At 49.8% G+C, this 18,221-nt stretch overlaps 2 protein-coding genes across 5 annotated transcripts in view; both read right to left on the bottom strand.

Moving 5' to 3' along the window:
• Window positions 1–6,383, bottom strand: part of DGKZ (diacylglycerol kinase zeta) — a 54,754-nt gene extending 48,371 nt beyond the window's left edge. The window contains exon 1 of one of the 2 annotated variants that reach the window (XM_030274268.4): window positions 5,572–6,383. In XM_030274268.4, coding sequence (XP_030130128.4) covers window positions 5,572–5,810 — 239 coding nt within the window. In that variant the 5' untranslated portion in view covers window positions 5,811–6,383. The remainder of the gene's footprint in view (window positions 1–5,571) is intronic. The other variant, XM_030274273.4, reaches the window with a different exon arrangement.
• A 4,794-nt stretch (window positions 6,384–11,177) lies between these two features.
• CREB3L1 (cAMP responsive element binding protein 3 like 1) overlaps window positions 11,178–18,221 on the bottom strand; it is a 44,964-nt gene continuing 37,920 nt past the window's right edge. For 2 of the 3 annotated variants that reach the window (XM_030274276.4, XM_030274275.4), the window contains exons 10-12: window positions 14,581–14,701; window positions 13,888–14,131; window positions 11,178–13,496 (exon numbers count right to left, since the gene is read on the bottom strand). In XM_030274276.4, the coding sequence (XP_030130136.2) occupies window positions 13,460–13,496; window positions 13,888–14,131; window positions 14,581–14,701 (402 nt within the window). In that variant the 3' untranslated portion in view covers window positions 11,178–13,459. The remainder of the gene's footprint in view (window positions 13,497–13,887; window positions 14,132–14,580; window positions 14,702–18,221) is intronic. The other variant, XM_030274277.4, reaches the window with a different exon arrangement.

Here is an 18,221-nt window from a genome sequence, read left to right on the forward strand (position 1 = left end):
TACCCTGCAGGGCCACCACAGCACTCACAACTCCTGGGTGTATATGTCCTCCCTGTGTGGCAGGTTTGAAAACAACCTCCAGCATTTGCTCAATCTGCACTGGAGCTCATTGAAAAAACGCTTTGGTAAACCAGGAATGGGCAGTGTGAAAAGTAGACGCATGTAGAAGGCTCCCAGCCAGCCTCCAAAGAAAGGAGAAAAAGCCTGACATTCATCATCCATCCCCCTGTCTGGGGCGGCACAGCCTGAGCCTGCAGGCTTGGCCTGTCCCCACCTCCAAAAACCCCAGCTCTTCACAACCAGATGCTACTTGGTGTGCTCTGGCTCCAGGAAAGCTTCAGATCACCAAGAAGGTCTGTGGTCAGTTTCTATGGGCCAGAGGAAAGCAAGCAAGCAAAGCTGGTCCTGGCAGCCTGCACAGATGGCATTTCTAAAGGGGCACATGGTCTCGCTTTAAACTCCATCATCAAAAGGAAAAACAACCAACATTGACAGACCTTGATCTCACCAGGCAAGATCTGAAACAGAACACAACCCACTGCATTAATTGCTGTGCAGAGAGAGGAAAAGGCAGGTCCTGGATGCCTAACTCCAGCTCACAGATCAGGGAGGGGAGAGTTTTTTTATTACGGAAAGGTTTCATCACCACTGCTGCTTTGCATGCCATGATGGGTTAGTTGCATTTTCTCCCTGCCTGCAGACATTTCCCTTTCATGTTTCGTCCTCTGTCTCATGGTGTTGAAGTCTAGACTTACCCAGGAGCATCAGGAGTATTGGGGCTTGTTGGGGCTGCTGGAAAAGTAACACACCCTGCCCTGGGTCCTTCACCATCCTCTGTGTGCTGTGTCCATGTGTCCTTTCACAGTTCTGTCCCTTGGACCTGGGCAAAACTATGGAGGAACCCCTGGAAATCCCATTTCTGGCTGTTCTTGGTCGGGACACCCAGAAGAAACAGACTCTGCTGCAGAGGCTTCTCTGCAGGCAGCACAGGAGAGGGATGAGGATCACTGTACTGGATGTTGCTGTGAATTGGCACCCTTGTCTTCATGCAAGGTACCCTTCAGCACCCTGCTACTGAAAGGATTAAGCTGCCTGCTTCAGCCAAACTCAGCAGGATACCTGCCTGTGGGATTCATTGTGAACATGGATCAGATAAGGGAGGGAGTGGTTAGGGGAAGAGATGGCTCTTGGTTCAGGGATCCCAGCTCTCTCCACCCAGCAGTGTTTGGATCCAGGCTAGCATTGCCTCTAATCCTGGTTAGTGCCCCTAACAACCTCCCTGCTGGCCTACTTGGAGAGTCCACACGCAAGGCTGAAGCTGTGGTTGTGGGGACAAACAGGGGAGGGAGGCTGTGTTCTGCTGCCTCAGAGAGCTGACTTGGCTTGCTCGATACAGAAAAACCACAGCAGGAGGAAGGGCAGGAGCATCCCTTCTGGCAACAGCAGGGTCTTGGGTCAGTTTAAACCAGGGAGTGTGTCTGGTTTAAGATGAGGCTTGGGGCTGCATTATGCCATCCCTCCCTGGCATGCTGCAGGTATGTCTCTACATAGCCAGGCTGTACCCACAAACTCAGTGTTTCTCCAAAATGGCTTCTTTGGATGGTTCTCCCTCTTGTTACACAAGTCCCATATCCAGTTCACCACTGCCTTGCATGTAGGAACATCCAGAGTGAGATCCAGAATGAGAGTGAACACACACCAGCACTGTGCTCCAAGCACAGGGTGATGCCAACTCCAAACTCATCCCACCCCTGCGCCATGCACTGCAGCCTGTGTCTGACAGTGGGGCCCAGCAGAGTTTGTCCCTGGCTCTGGAAAGAGTCGGGGCAGGGGATAGTGAGATGCTTGTCACCCCTGACCAAAGTCTGTGAGGAGCCACCTGCTCATTTCTAGCACTTCCCTTTGTCCTGCCACCCATCTCCTCTCCCCTGCTGCACAGAGGGATGCAGAGACAGATGCCTCTGTCAGAGTGGAGCAGGCTTGGCTTGTTGGAAACGAATGGGAATTTGATTATGCTGCTCTGCAGAGCAGGGCTAACACGATTAAAAGGCCAGCAGGCAGGACTTGGAGGAAGGAGATCGCCTCTCTGTCTCCTCTCCATGCTGACAGTGGAGGCTCTCCTTTCCTTCTTCCTAAGCCCCTGAGCTGCCCAGGCTGTCCTGAGACTTCACAAACATCCAGAGTCCAGATCTGAAGGCAAAAGGAAGAGAAGACAACAGAGAGTTGCAACCATCTTTCCCTGGGCTGCTCAGGGCTCCTACCTCCCTCTCTCCAGCACCTCCTGCCAGCTCTCCCCTCTGGCCTGCCTGCTCTATGACCAAGCTCCCTTGCTATTTACATTACAAAGCAGCCCCCTCTGCTCCACTCCGTGGGTTATATTTAGCTCCCTGGCACAGAACAGCCTGTGAGTTGCATTAGCTGCATCCTATCTGCCAGCCGGGGACCGCACTGAAGGGCCGAGGTGCCGCACATGTCCCCAGCGGGGACGGGAGCTGACTGGGGGGGCACAGAGGGACATAGGGCCCCTCTTCCCGCTGCCAGAGATGGCTGTGTGGGGCCCTCTGGTGTGTGGGCTGGTCTGGGCGCCACTTCTGAACGTGCCCGAGAGCCGAAGCGTAGGAGTCTGACACCTGGCACGGAACGGAGCCTGCACAGAGCGGGTACAGGAGCTTTTGTGTGCTTGTGGTTTCCTCTTTAGGTAAACACCCCTCCGGGCTGGTTTGCTGGAAGCAGTGGCAGTGACAAAGGCCTGCAAGCATCGCCCTGAAAGCAATGATGAAATTTAGAGGGAGCCCACAACTGCTCAGGAGAGGTTGCAGGGTGCTGCTGTGATCTGCCACCACATGTCCCAGGCCTCTCTGGCTCCAGGTCGGCTTTCCATACAGCAAAGTTCTGCCGGCCTCTAGTTTGCCCTACTGCCACTGGAGCTACCCCACTCTGGGAGCTAGAGATGATCCTGTCTCACCACAAAACCTTGGTGGAGACACTCAAGGCAAGCAGGAGCTGACTTTGGACTTCCCTTGGCCAAAGTGACTGTCTGGAGATTGAGGCACACAACTCTGGTGTTTGCTCTGGTGGCAGAGGGCATTGGGTTATTCTGGCATTGCAGAGGCACCTCCCTACTGGGCAAATTGTCCCAGAATGTGCAAATCTGGTGCACAAGCCAGCATCATTAATAAGTTTGGCACGAAACTGCTACTCAAAGCCCTAAATATAACCTGAGTGCTGAGCTCTCTTCCACCCGCCCAAGGCGCCTCCATACACTGTGACAGCTATTTATGGAAGGAACTTTATTTCCATGGGATTAATATAATTTCTGCTCATTTCTAAATCTTTATATAGCAGCCTATGCCACCTGCCCCTTGTGATGACTAATGGGTCCCAGCAGGAGCAGGTAGGTTGGCAGCAAGGGGACTGGGGCCTCCAACCTTCAGCTGACATTGACGATAACTGTGATGCCCACAGCTCATGGAAAAAGTCCTCCAAACTCTGTACCAGGGTTCAGTAAGTGTCTCCAGAGCTAAACAGCACAGCAAGGGGATTTCTGTCAGTCCCCTAGGACTTTCCATGCTGCAGGAGGGGCACACGATGGAAGGTTTGCCCACCTCTGGGTAGCAGCTCCATCACCACCTGACCTGCCTGAAGAAGCAGCCAGACCCAAAACCACATGGACATCACAGGAGAGAACAAGCAGATTTCCACTCCCAGACACTTCCTCTCCCATTTCTCCTTCCCTTTGCTTGACCATCCAAAACACAGGGTGGAGGAATCAGCTCATCCCAAGCACCATTTCTTCCTTTGCTGCTGGCCTGCAGGTTGCTGTGGCACTCCAACATCTCAGAAGCCTCCCTTCTGCAAAGCCTCCATTGGACAGGGCAAAGTCCCTTGCAAAGAGACCCCTTGTGAGGGTTGTGTAGAACAGAGGGATTTTGTGTAAGGCCAGCACAGGCTGGAGCACGTAAACTGAGCCATCTGCTTGGGGTGGCTGGGGCAGGATGGGCAGGGTATAAAATCCCTACTAACCTTGGGTAATTCTGGAACAAATTCAGGCTGATAATTTAGGTTGCAGTATGGTCCCTTCCTTCCCTGGGGAGGCTGGAAAATTGCAGCTGGCTAATCTGTTTGCAAAATCCACTGTGCACATCTGGAGAAGACAGCTAAGAGGAGAAAATCCTGCTCTGCTTGACACAGTAATTCCTCATCCTCTGTGCCCCTCCCAGCTCTGTCTGGTGCCTCAGTGAGCAGCCCGGGGTAGAGAATGAGGACCAGGAGAGCTGTGCATTGCCCCAGCCTGTGGCAAAGCTTAGGGACACTAGGTACCTGGGAGGTCTCTGCCACCCTGGCTTTTGCTTGCCACCCACCACACAAATAACAAGTGCTGGGGATGAGTCAGCTTCGAGGCCCCTCCTGCTCTGCAGGCACTGATAAGTTTTCCCATTAGTTCCCATTACTGCAGTATTAGAGAGCAATTTGCTCACAGCTCGCACTGAAGCCCTTGCAAGGGGGGAAAAAGGGCTGCTGTATATATGGGAGTGCAGACGGGGTCGGGGCGTGACCAACAGCTCCTGCCCAAAATCTTTCCCCCAGCAGAGGTCTGCACCCCAGGGTACCCAAGGCCCAGACCAGAGGCAGGACAGCTCATGCAACCTCTGTCTGCCATGGCAGTGGGCATGGTACCAAGATCCTCCATGTCAGTTTTCCACCTGCTTGTAAACTATGTGGCACTTGCTGAGCATGGCATGACACGGTGACATGGAGCTCAGAAGGATGAAGACATCTCTGTGCCAAGCTGGTTCTGGAGAATGGTAAGTAGGCAGCTCCTCCTCTCAGTCCAGACTCACAGCAGTCCAGGGTCAGTCCTGCAATGCTCATGTTTAGGGCATGTGCAGGGTCAAAGGATTTCTACTCACACCTGAGAGCCATTCTGCAAAGACGGGGAGCAATAAATCACAGAAGCGCTTAAACACCCCTCTAGCAAAAGACAGGGTGGTACACCAGACCTTTGTTGTGAGAAGAATAGAGCTGAAGTGCTGGAGATACTAACTCAGGCAGGATTTTGACATTATGGTTGGAACTGGAAGCAGGAGCTCACCTGGGTATCACCAGGCAGTGGCTCCCATAACCCCCATGAGAACTATGAGAACCACTCTTCATCTCTGCCAGCTTTGCTTGGTGATAGCAGGGGTGGGTAAGCACAGGAGTTGCAACAGAATAGTCACATCAAAAGCCAGGACAGATCTCCTCTTGCTGCAAGGAGCCCTCAAAAGGCCCAGACCACTGCCTAGGAGGCATCACAGCACCAGGATGGGAAGGGGGATTTGGGTAGAAGAAAAATAAAGGGGTCTTCAAAGCTGATAATGAGACTGCCACTGCAGAGGGAGCTTTGCATGCAATGGGAGGGACTGGACTAACTGGTTGCCTTGTCTCTGTGCTGAGATGGTTTCTGGTGGGAATGTGCTGGTGGTTGGTGGAAAGAGCCAACCCTGACCCCATGGGAGGAAGATGCCTCAGAAACAGGCCACTTCAGTGCCCCGGTGCAGCCCTGACACTTGGGGACCCAGGTGTTCCTACCTGTAGGAGACCTGCTTTCTGATGGCCAAGTGCAGGAACTGCTCCTCCATCTCCGCCACGGCCACTGCCCCTCTCATCTCCTCCCAAGCTGGATCCATGCTGCGGGGGCCCAAGCGTTGTTCTCGCCTGGTGCTCTCTGTATCTGCTGCTCCCCGGAGGTTTGCTGTGGCTCCCCTGGCCACCCCACCATCACTCCTGGCAGGGGAGAAGTCTCTCCAGCTCCCAGGACCTTCAGCCATACTGGAGTGAGGTGTCTCTCTAGGCGAGGAGTCCCACTCTGCCCCCAGAACTTCTTGGGCAGCCTGGTCTTGTCCCACAGGCTCTCACAGTGCTGTTCTGCTTCACCTCCCCAGGGCCGTGGGACAATCCCAGCAAGGCTTAATTCCCTGAGGGAGCACAAGCATGAGAAAAAACAGTGTCCAGCTTTTTGCAGTGGTATTTATTGGCCTCTTGATAGCAGCCTGAATAGCTCAGATGCAGCAGCTCAGCCTCCTGCCGTCTCTACTGCCCTGCTGCTCTGAAGCGGAGGAACATCTGACACACACCCGGAGATGTTGGTGCTGCTCCTCGGAGGTGCTGGCACTGTGAGAGCAGAGGGGAGGGAGTGGGGAACACAGCGTTCACTGAAGAAGCACAGTCCAGGGATAGCGATGCTTGCAAGTGAGCGAAAAAGAGCTTGGATTGCCTTCTGCGAGGTCCCTCCGGAGCCAGGCACATCCGTCACTGTCCCCGGCAGCAGCAGCTGAGCAGGAGCAGCAGGGAAAGGTAGGCAGCAAGCAAAGTGCCTGTGCACAAAGCCTGGAGAAGCTCTCAAAAGACAAAGCAGAAAGTGAGCATGAGTGTGTGCTGTGTGCGTGGGGAGGGGGCTGCGGGGAGCTGCATCCAGCAGGCAGCCTGGTGTCACCTTAGAGACACTTGAAACTGGCACTTAACTCTTCCGAGTCTGGGAAGGCAGAGGAGGGTGGCAACTCAGCTGCCCCTCTCTGCCCTCAGTCCAGCTGGCACCTGCCTGCCTGCAAGGGCTGCTCAGGAGGCTGGGTCTTGGCCACTTGTCTTAACCAGACCTGCTTTCAGGTGAAGTCAGGTAGCCTGGAAAACTGCATGACAGCAGCAGCCCCAGCAGAGCAAAGTACCTGCTGTTGTGTCCAATCATCCATCCTGGATGACATCTGTCCAGGGACAGGGTCCCCAGCTGTGGACAGTGATACCCATCTGAGCAGAGATAGTCCTGTGGCATGGCCTCTGTCTTTCCAGTTGGCTCACTCAGCTCCTTGCCACTTGGGAGGCTGCATTATTCCTTATTTTTCCTTATTCAAGTCAATTTTTCTCCAATCTTGGCATCCAGATGTAGAAATGACCTTTATTCTCTGCCCACATATATCAGAATAGTTGCATCATTTATTTGTCCTGGGCTGAGGCTGGACTTTGTGACCCCAGTCCAAACCCACCCTCATTCTGTGGATGTCAGCTGGGGTAAGAGAGCCCTACAAAGCTCCCATATGTGCCTGATTTGTTCTGTCCCAGATTCACATGCTGTGCCTTTACCTGCTAGGCCCTGGAAAATTCAAAGTTTGTGTCTATAAGAGCCATCCCCTGCATCATGGCAAGGTCCTACAGTCATGTATTGCACAAAGAGCACATTGCAGACACCTGTAATCCCAGCGTTTTCCCATGAAAGTCTGGCATGATGGGAGCAGGAACCCATCCTCAACCTGCTCTGACTGTTGTATCTCCATGGGAGTCATCAGGAGCATCTCATCCCTCATGCCAGCACTCTCCATCACCTCCATATGGCCCTGTGGCACCTCTGCTGCAGGGTGCTGTGGAACAGCACATTCCCGTGCCACTTTTCATCCAACCTGGGAAGCAGCAGGGGCTGAGGAAGTGCTGTGCCTTTTCCTGGTAACCACAGCCTACTGGCACCTCCAGTTCAAGTTACCGAACCTTTGTCTGGCCCTAAAAGTCACAATGACATCTCTCTCTGGCTGCACTCCTGGGGGATTGTTTCTCTCAGGGGCACAACAGCCCCCAAGCCCACTCCTCCACGGAATCGTGACTGGCAGGAAGCCCCAGCCCTCCTCGCTGTGTGACTCAGCCCCTCCAGCCCCCACAGGGGTTTTGTTCTCCTTGAAAGCTGGAGTGCTGCTGGGTGAGCCCTCCCCCAGCAGCACTGTGCACGAGCACAGCTGGCCCTGGAGAAGCAGCTTCATCCTCCCTTGCGGGGACACAGACCTGCTTGGGAGCTTGCCAGTACTCCCTGCATGGGTGCATGGCCCTGCTCCACATCCTCCTGCTGCCCACAGAGGCTGGGAGCAGGCTGTGGAAAGGGAGAAGCAGCGGGTACCCAGTGGCATCTGTTCTTTTCACCACCCATAGTGAGATGCTTCTCTTTCTGCCCTGGGCTCTTCCTGGCCGAGGGAGCCTCTGTTGCCATGGACTATGGGAGCCACCTTCACCTGTGCCAGCTGGCTGTCAGGGTAGGACAAAGATGGGCTGCCCAGAGGAGCTACAGGGGATGCAGGATGCTGGTCCCCTCTTACTACCAGGGAATTTTGGGAAACACCTGTTTTGTCCTTTATGGTTAAAGAAGTTTGTAGCCACCAGGCTGAGGAAGTAATGACCAGTCAAGGATGGATACAAATAGGAAGTTGGGTGAGAACAGGGTCCAGACTTTCAGGTAGGAAGGAAGGCAGAGCATTTCTCACATGTGTTTGTATCAGTGCCATAGGAAAGGAGCTTCAGGGTGGAAGCAGAGGCCCTTATTGCAGGCACAGGAGACCCCTGAACCAGTCACAGCAGAGCCCTGAACTAACAGCGCCTTTGGTCAAGTCAGAGTAAAGGCTGGACACTGGGTGCCTCCTGCATTCCCCAGGGGCCTGATCTTGCTCCACAGAAACCTTCTCTGTGGGGAGGAGCTGCCAACAGAGGATTTCTACCTTTCTACCCACATGCCAGATTGTATAGCTGTCACAGGCAGGGCAGACCAGATTTTGTTTGTCTGGAGGAGACATCCCAGGATATGCCTGCATGAGGTGATGCAGTGGATTGCAGATGCTGTCTGAGGATGATGGGGCTGGACAGTAGGATTGGGTCAGTCCTGTCCTCCTGGCACCCTTCAGCTGAGCCAGGTCATCTGCTTATCTGCATACCCGGGGGACATGCAGGAGTGTGCCTCTCCTGTGCCTTGAGTAGGGATTTCCTTCTGTGTGGCCATGCAGTGCAAAGGCATATTGGTATTTACCATACAGACTCCATCCTTGTTTTTGCAGGCATAGGCAGGACATGAGCTTTCTAGGAAGCAGCATTTCTAGTGAGCAAAGCTCTCTGAAGGTACAGTCGCCTTCCCTGGGCACAAGGAAAACCTCCACCCTGCTCACCTCTAAGCCCCATTTCAGCAACCAGGTTAGAAAATCAACACAGATTTGTCAGGTCAGTGTCCATCCAGGTGCTATCATTGTTAACAAGCCCCCCAGGCACCTGGGGGATGTGAGGGGATGCAGCTTGCCCGATTTTCCCCAGAAGGTGTCCAAAAGCCCAGACTTCTTGCCTGGTAGCAGGACTAAAGCCTGTTTGTCCCATGATGGATATGGGAGAAAACTGCTAGCACAACTCCCAAAAGGGAACAGCAAGAATGCTCATGCCAGGCTCAGAGAGCATGGATACTCTTCTGAGAGCCCTAACAGCACATGTCCTTCTGTAACAAACAAAATATACCCACCAGGCTACTGCCATGCACTGCCAGTAACACTTTTGGCAGCAGCAGCAAGCCACAAAACTTAAGTATTTTATATTTTTTTAATTGTTTTTAATTGGCCTGGTAACAGAACACTCAGGAATAATTTGTCTCTGAAAAATGAAGTCCATGTTCTGTTAGCAATTTTTTGTTCAGGGCTTATATGAATTGACAGTGCAGCGGCTTCTGAGAAATGTGACCCTGAGTCGGCAGAAGCCATGCTTGTTGTGGCAGAGCTCATCTGGGGCACTTGGAGCAGACCAAGCACAACTGAGTGAGGATGAAGGTGACTTGTAAAGAAGGTGACTCTTGCTTTGCTAATTCTCTCAATCCGCTCTAATTAGTTCCTGTAGCCAAATTGGTAAGTGTGATTGGCTGGTGCATTTTGGGAGGCATAGTGGGGATCAAAATATCCTAATGTGTCTGCTTTGAGCAGCTCAGAGATATCTGGTAGACTGCAGAATTAGGAGGATTTGTCAATATGAATGGAAATTTTCTCCTGATTGAAGGGTTCTGATTGGTCTGGCTGTGTTAAAGGAGGCAAAGCCTGAGAACTCATCCTTTTAAGAGTTTCCCTCTTGCACCTGTTTTGGAGTGTGCATGAAGGATGCAGACCAAAATCTTCCAGGAAGGCAAAGAGCTGTGTGAAGTTCCACAGGGTTGAGCAAAACAGGGCTGAGCCCTCCCTCTGGACAAAATCTGATGAGTGCAGGGAGCAGCCCCATCTCATAGTGGGGGAAGGTGCATCCTGCTGACACAGGGTTAGAAGTCTGCTTTTGGATGAGGTGCTGCAGGAAAAACATCAGATTCTCAACTCACAACTAGTTCTGGTCCAGGAAGAGACTGCAGGGCAAGGTCAGGCATTTCCATGCATTGGTGGGTGGGCAGGGGGGAGGGAGCTCTGCATGGGTCTGCAAAACCATGTCAGGCTAACCTGCTATGGATCACACATCAAACTCCCTCTTGGCAGTACAGACCTAGCTGAAAAGAGAGAGCTCCTGTTTCTCCCAGACGCTGTTCAATGGCCAGCTCAGTCAAAACAGTGAGGCAACAGCTTTACTCCTCTCCACAAATAAATTATCTGCAGAAAGAGACCTTTGTAATCCCCAAGCCTTACATTCTGTTGTGGCACAGCCCTGCTGTACCAGCCCAGCCAGAGGTGGGGGGAGATAAAGAGCCCTTATAGCATCTTTGAAAGGTGCTCCTGCTTGGGCTGCCTTCCAAATGTGGAGGGCTGACTACAAGGAGTTGCTTCAATGGCCAAATTCTAATGAACCCACTTGAAGCTCGCTAGAAAATGAAAATTTGTTTTCTAGACACTCAGTTACTTTGTGTTTCACACAAAATCAGGACAAAACTATAAGTTTTCACAGGTATAAATGGACTGTCAGAGGAACAGGCTGACAGACAGCCAGAACTCAGGTCGTTCCCCATATAAGTGCAGTTGCCCTGCTTTTACAGTTAATGAAAAGATTTAGGTATTTTTTGAGACAGGATAGGACCATCATGCTATGTCTTTGTTGTACACACCCCTGCACAGCCTCTTCATTGAAGTAGCTCTTTGCTCCTCATATGCTTTCTTCCATGATCTTCCTCATTCCAAGAAGATGACAATGGTATTTTGAGGGGGGAAAAGAAACTGAGGCAGAAGAATTCTGACTTGTTCAGAACTACAGAAGAAATGGCAATGACAGTACTGCTGGAAATAAAACATGAAGGTTTGTTTCTAGCCCCTGACATGGAGTATGAAGTCCCAATACTGAACCAATTTTGCACATGGCCAGGGAACAGGAGTGGGAGCAGGAGGTGAGGAGCTGTGATGTGGGCTGGCATGACAACCATGCCTTAATGAAAGCACCTGTCAACCCAGGGCTGATGCTGAATCTTTTTATTTTATTTTTATTTTGCTTCATAAAGCAAATGCAGAGCAAGTGATAGAAGGAGGAGAAAGGATGGCTTGAAAAGAAACAAAACAAAAACCACAAAAAACCAAAAAAACAAAAACAAACAAAAAAAAAAGAGGGAAGAAGCAGCTGCTGGAGTATAAGTGGAAAATGAGCTGCTACAAGAAAGAAGTTCATAGATGCCAAGCCCGCACTAATTCTTAATAAAATACAATACTGAAAATAGGATCTGAGAGTCTCCAAAATACAATATCTTAAGGGATCGGCAATAATACAAAATAAGTTTCATTATGTACAAACGAGTTCTGCTCTTGATCTCTGTACAACAGTGGGAGTGGGAGGCATGGGGACATGCTCAGTGGAAGTGTTGGGGTGGAGGAGGGTGTGTTTGGACCCGGCAGTGGTTCTTTGTGCTGGGGTGGAGGTGGAGAATGGAGAATGCAGTGGTATCTGGTGACCAGTGGGTCCTGTGGGGAGAGCAGAGCAACGCTGAAAGCCTTCCTCTTCATCACCCCACTGGCCATGCATGCACAATTGCAGCCAGCTTTGTCCAAATTTTCCTAAATGACTTGGAGGGGCAAAACCAATTTTCAATAGGAAGAAAAGAAGGATGTGAGGGCCCTTCCCTCACCTCTCTGAGTCCTTGAGCAAGAGCCATCCCATCCTTCCTCTAAAGGGAGCCTTCTCCACTCCCATCTTGGCGGGGAGGAGGAGAGGCTGGGGCAGTGCAGAGTGAGTCGAGGGTGCTTGATGAGAAAGAAGCAGAAGAGGAGCCTGCTGTGAGACCTGGCAGAGTGCACAGGGACTCCCGTGTTACACACGGGGCAACCTGCCACATCCAGATCTCTGACACTCGTGTCCCACATTGTCCTTCTATCAAATGGCAGCTGAGGGAATGGAGTGAGGAGACACTTCTGCCTTTTTGCAGGATTTTTGCTGGAGAGGAAGAAGGGTCAGAAATGGGTGTCTGGTGCTAAAGAGAATGGCATAGGCTTGAGATGATGTCACTTCAACACCAAACTTGGCAAGTCTGGCCTGAGAGGTGGTATGGCAAGAGTTTGCTATCTTTGCTGTCAGCATTTAGAAAGAAGAGGTCTAAAACTGTCTTTGGTGACCCTGGCCAATTCCAACATACCACCTCCTTCCTGACAGATGTACCTGTCTCCAGAAATGCCAGTATGTCCTCAGTGGCTTTCACAACACTATTGTGCACACAGAGGATGTGAGGGGAATGATGGCTAATCTGACAGCCCTCCAATGGGTTGTAGAGCTCTCCTGGGTGGTTCCTAGGAAGACCCCATTAGGCCTGAAGCAGAATCAGGGATGGAGAGCTGGGATGGGGGTTGGGTTATCGGAATGTAATTTTCTCACTCACTCTCAAAGTGGGAGGCTTGCAGAATGGAAAGTGAGAAGACCACTGATCTGGCTAGCACTGCACTGTAGGGCCCAAGCTGGGAACAGAAATAAAAATACCACCCCTGCCAAAACAGGGGTCCTAAGGGTGGGGAGAAGTGGATTATGAGGGAAACTTGTTCTCTCTTTCAGAGCTCTGGTTAACCAGAAGCTGCTGGCTAATTTTTATGGTGATTTATCTATCTGGGATCTCTCTCCCCCACTCCGTTTGTGTGCAGATCTTTGCAGATAGTTGGTGTTGAAGTTACGTAGGCATGTCCATCAAGAGAAAACTAGAGCAAGGAAGAACTAGGTTTTCTCTCAATGGAAGCAGAAATATACTAACATATGGAGGGCAAGGAATTAGCTCAAACTCTCCGGAGCCGTCTCTCCAGCACCAGCAACACCCACTCCTAAAACCCTTAGGCAGGACAGTAAATCCAGCACTTTCTCTCTCCTTCAGGTGCATCTGATGTAGCCAAGGGGTACATATGTAGGGACAGCCCCCTTGGTCTGGAGGCTTGGGGAGTGAGCTGAATAGTTTGTGGGCTTCCCCTGATCTCCCTCCTCTCCTAGGTGAGCCCACATCCATAGGGTTGTGCTCATTTAAGCAGGAGGTAAGGCCAGAGAAGAGGGAGTCTTGGGGCTTCTCCAGACACTTATTGCTGGTTCTGGCAGTCCTGTGACTCCCCTCAGAGAGATCAGCACTAATGGGAACGATGGGGAAGGGGAGGAGCTGAACCCAAGGCCAGTTTAGGAGTGTCTAAATGCAGTGTTCTCTCCTGCCAGGTCCCCTCAGTTGCTTGGTGAGGAGGGAATCCTGCAATCAGACAGATGAGGCCTTGAGGTCCAGCAGCTGCTACAAGAATTCAGTTGTCTCACTGGAGCTTGTCTCCCTGAGGAAAAGAAAAGACAAGGTGTCAGTCAAGGTTCATTGTAGCCTCCTGTGCAAATCCTCCTGTGTGCCTAGCTACTTTGCCAGATCTGACCAGGATGAACTCCTTCCCCAGGGCACTAAATGGAACACAAACCTGGGACCACGTGAGTCATCCAGCCCTCCACATCTTTATGCAAGTAGGACACTGCTTTATGGACAAGCTCTAGAAAATGAACTTGCTCTTATGCTCCCTGCCAGCACTGGCCTCCTCCAGCCATGGCTCTTAGTTGGCTGCCTGTCCTGGGTGGCTCAGCTGACCTTAGCTTGCAGCAGAGGGGATGGACATGCCTGCTGCTCACCCCCAAACACCATGCTGTGTTTTGGGCTCAGAAGGTGGCCCACCTGCTTACCTCTCACGGAATTGCTCTTTGAGGTGGCTGAGAGTTGGGTCAGTTCGGTTCTGGTCAGGACCCCCCTGGGTTTTGCTCAGATATTTAGCCGTCTCATGTGTCCTGGCCAGATGAGGCCTTCCTTCCTCAGACTGCCTTTTTTTGGCCTCCCACCCCTCAGGATGGTCCATGGTTAGGAAGGAGCTATAGCTCTCTTCTAAGGAGCCAGCACCCTCATCATAGAAAAGGAGGCTCCGTGACTGAACTGGAAAAAAAGAGCATTTGTTAACAATGAGGACAAGGACTATTGCAATGCGTGTGGGTTATGATAGTGGTTTCAGCACATGCTCACCCAGCCTTGTCTATGTGGAACTGTGCAGGTTACCCTCCTCCCCCCAGCTTCATGGAGCAAATGCCCCCTCTGGACACACGGCCTCTTCAGAAGACAACCAGTCTGCCCTGGGACTTTTCTCTCATGTTCCTTCCTCTGACACTTGTCATGTGTTGGGACAATGGTTAGCACAGAATGACAACAGGCCCAACAAGGAGCTGTTATGGAGTTTGTACCACTGACAGATTAGGAGACTTCCCTTACCACAGTCCCAGCATATGGGGTAGGCACAGAGGTGAAGATGCTATGCCTGATCAGGGAGTGTCAAGAGAAGAGCTGGAAATGGTTTGACAAGTTGAAGTGGAGGAACACATTAGACTCACTCTTACTAGTTGTGTAAATGTCTGGTGCTGGTGTTGCTTTCACTGTCTGTGATGCTGAAGAGAATTCAGGGAGACAGGGCATCAGGGATCCCAGGATCAGAACGAAGCAGAGTGCCAGCACCTAGAAAGGAGATCAGCACAGAGTCAGTGCCACTAGCCATGAAGAAACACTCCCCCCACAGCACAACAACATGAGGCTGTGTAAGAAGATCTGGTCAGACTGACAACTAGGTACCTGTGTTCCCCCAGACAGGGAATGGTCTTGCTGTGCTAATCTCTGTTGCAAATTCAAGAAGGGAAGTTAGAAACTTCCTCTTGTTGCTTTATTTGGAGTATTTCTGGTTCAGTTGTGAGAACTTGCCTGTCCTATTGAGGAGAGATAGTGGAAGGCATAGCTGAGAAACAATTGAAAAAAGGGACAAACTCTGCCTTGACCAAGTGGAACCTGACCATTGGCTTAGCAGGAGCTGTTGTGGGCTGTAAAGAAAACAAGCCCACTGGGAAAAATCTGTGAGGTACTACACACAGAGCAGAGTGAAGCTACTATCCATGCAAGGACAGAAATGACAGCAGAACTGCAGTTGCCTAATACCTGATAGTAAAGATGCAGAATTCTAGGAAAGGGTTAAATTTATGCTTGACCTGTAGGTATGCAGGACCATGTGTCAGTGCCTCCTGATATCAAACAGACCAGTCAGAGTCACTAGGCAGTGATAACAGTAGAAAGGTACATGAAATCTCCCCCGAAATCCCCCTCAGGTAGGTCAGGAAATTCTGCCATAACAGTAAAGATTCAGAGTGAAATGCCAGTGCTGATCATAAGGGATTTTATAGAGCTTAGGGAACTGCCAGTACACAGCAAGAAGGCACAACTGGGAAATGGTGCAGAGCCAAATTATTGAACACTCATTCACCATGCATGGTCTGTAACTACCTGCTGCCAGCTCAGTGCTCAAACTGAGCAGCCAAAGAGGCAATGCATCTGTTGGTGATTTCTATTACCTATATAGAAACTAGCAAATTTGATCTGGGTGGATGCCTGTGGGGACAGCCAGCAACTGCTTGACTGCTTCTCAGAAGTAACCCATTTTGGAATACCTGTGCCTAAGTAACGCATAGAAGTTGGTACATGAAGGTAATTTTGACCACCAGTGGATTTTAGGAGATGTGGAAGTAACATGGGGATACTATGTTATGTAAAGAGGGATTTTAATTGTCCAGACTCTTCATGGCTGGTTTTAAAGGACATTAAATGAAGGCAGCATAGATGCTATGTAAGCATGTCATATCAGGCACATGAAGAATTTAGAATCCTTATTTGACAAAAACAAAGGAAAAAATAAATTCTGAATGGATGGTGCTTGGAATTATCACAGCCAAACATACAACTTGGAGAAAAGGGAGCCAGCCCTGTAAAGTCTGTTCTTTCCTTCTAAAAAAAACCCAGGCTTTTTGGGCTGAGAAAGAGCATTATACTTAACATCTTGCTTTAACATGGCTTTCAGCTGGGGTTTTGCAAATCAGCACTATTTTTACTGTTTTGTTTCAGGTTAACTCTGATGCTCTGATTCACTTCTAGGTTCAAACTCTTCAACACTTCGTAACAGTAACTCTTGGCTTGATTCTGAATAACATTTATGTCACAGCTTTTGACTATCTCATTATTTGACCTCTTAAAATTGAGGGAAATTAAGCTAGAGAAAACTACTGCAAAACCATTTGGAAAGGTGGAGGAAAAATTAATAATAAAATAAAAGACATACTGAGTGTGTACTTATCAAAGGTTCCCTGTCAAACTGTGAGGAAGTAGCAGATGGAGTAGCAGAAAGATCTGTTACAGATCTGGCAAGATTCAGCATTTTTAAGCTTGACTTAAATGATGGACTGTATCAAATCTGCAGATGGGAGAGACTACAAGCAGACTGACTTTTGGTCAGTATTCAAATATGGAATGATCTTGACCATGGGAAGAAATGGTCCAAGAGAATAGTGGGAAGATCTATACAGACAAATGTGGACCTGCTGAGAGCTCTGAGGTGGCAGAAGTGATTAACAGGGGAAATACATCAGTGGCTATGTGTTTCAGCTGTCCTACAGAAGAGGCTCTGAGAGTTAAACTGATGCATGAGTCCAGGTCAGTGTCACTTTGCAAAGGGCAAATCTCAGTCCAAGCGTTATGAACAGGCTTTCTAGCTGGATTTGTACTGGCCTTCAGGCGGAGCACTATGCCCAGCTTTCGGCCCTATACTTCCAAGAAAATGCAGAGCCATTGAAGAAAGTCTGGAAGATAGCTCTGGGAACAAGAAGTGATTCAGTAACTCAGCCTTTGAGGGAAAACTGAAGAAATCATGGTGATTTAGCAGACCAGAATTAAGGGAGTTGCTCAAAACCAAGATTTTTCAAATATGTAAAATGCATCTGCCCAAAGGGAGAATAAACAGATCTTGCTTACAATGGGCAGAAGAAGTTATAATAGGCTTAAGCTGCTGTAAGGAAGATTGAGATGAGATAACAAGAAAGCTTTATCTGGGAAAGACAGCATAGCACTGGAATGGTTTGCCTGAGGAGGCTGAGGACTGCTCACCACTGGAGGCCTGCAAGAAGTGGCAGTACAAATATTCAGCAGCAATGACACAGGACTAAAGAAGAAGGGTAGCCTGCTCCACTCCCATGCTGCAAGACACAATGATTCTACATAGCTGTCATGATAAAGAATTATGTATTTGAAAATGAAAATGAGAACTCAGAGGCTTATGAAAGGAACTGGTCAAAGATAGAAAAGCAAATTACAAATTCTTGAAATGATTCACAGCTAGGAAGTCTGAGAAGTGAGTGTGTGGGCTGAGATGCCTACGAAAAAGGGAGTAACATAGGACATTGTTGGGAAGCTAAATTAGATATTATATCAGCCTGTAGCACAGGGGGTGTTTGCAAGGCACCTCTTCTAGACTTGTTTTTTCCAGGTAGTAGCATGGAAGAATTGTTGGAGCCAGGGGTGCTCTGATGAGCTGCTGCATTAAGGAGCAATGAGTCACTGAGCTCAGCTGGGTCACACCCAAAAATGTGGAAAGAATTTGGGAATGAAGACAGAGAGCAGGGGAAAAAAAGACAGTCATTAAAATCTGGTCTGACATGGGGGCAGCAAAGAGTAGCAAAAGGTTGAGCAGATTTTGAAAGTAGGAAGTGATTGAAATTACAGAGCAGGGGCTCTGGAACCAAGGAAACTCATTGAACCGGGACCAAAAAACAATCCCTCAGGACACTGAGGGTGCTGAGAAAGTGGGGCAAGTACCTCACCATCTGTTTGCATTTTATAACTGCTAACAGTACAGAAGTGATAACCAGATACAGATAACTAACTCTGACAAATTTGTCACGAGCAGCTACTATAACAATCCTGCAGAGACATCACAGGGTGAAGATTTTATTTTTACTATGGATCAGAAATTTCCCCCAGCAAAAAAAAAACATGAGATGAAGAATAAGCAATTTATTTATGGCTACACACTGGCATGCCCTAAAACTCCTCAATGAAGCCAATATTTATTAACCATGATCCTCCACTATGAGGCAAACAGGCAAACCAAAACAACCCCAAAATTATTATGGTTAGTCAAAAGAACAAGAATTCCAGCTGGATT

The sequence above is a fragment of the Taeniopygia guttata genome, chromosome 5, assembly GCF_048771995.1.
Source record: "Taeniopygia guttata chromosome 5, bTaeGut7.mat, whole genome shotgun sequence".
Taxonomy (NCBI): Eukaryota; Metazoa; Chordata; class Aves; order Passeriformes; family Estrildidae; genus Taeniopygia; species Taeniopygia guttata.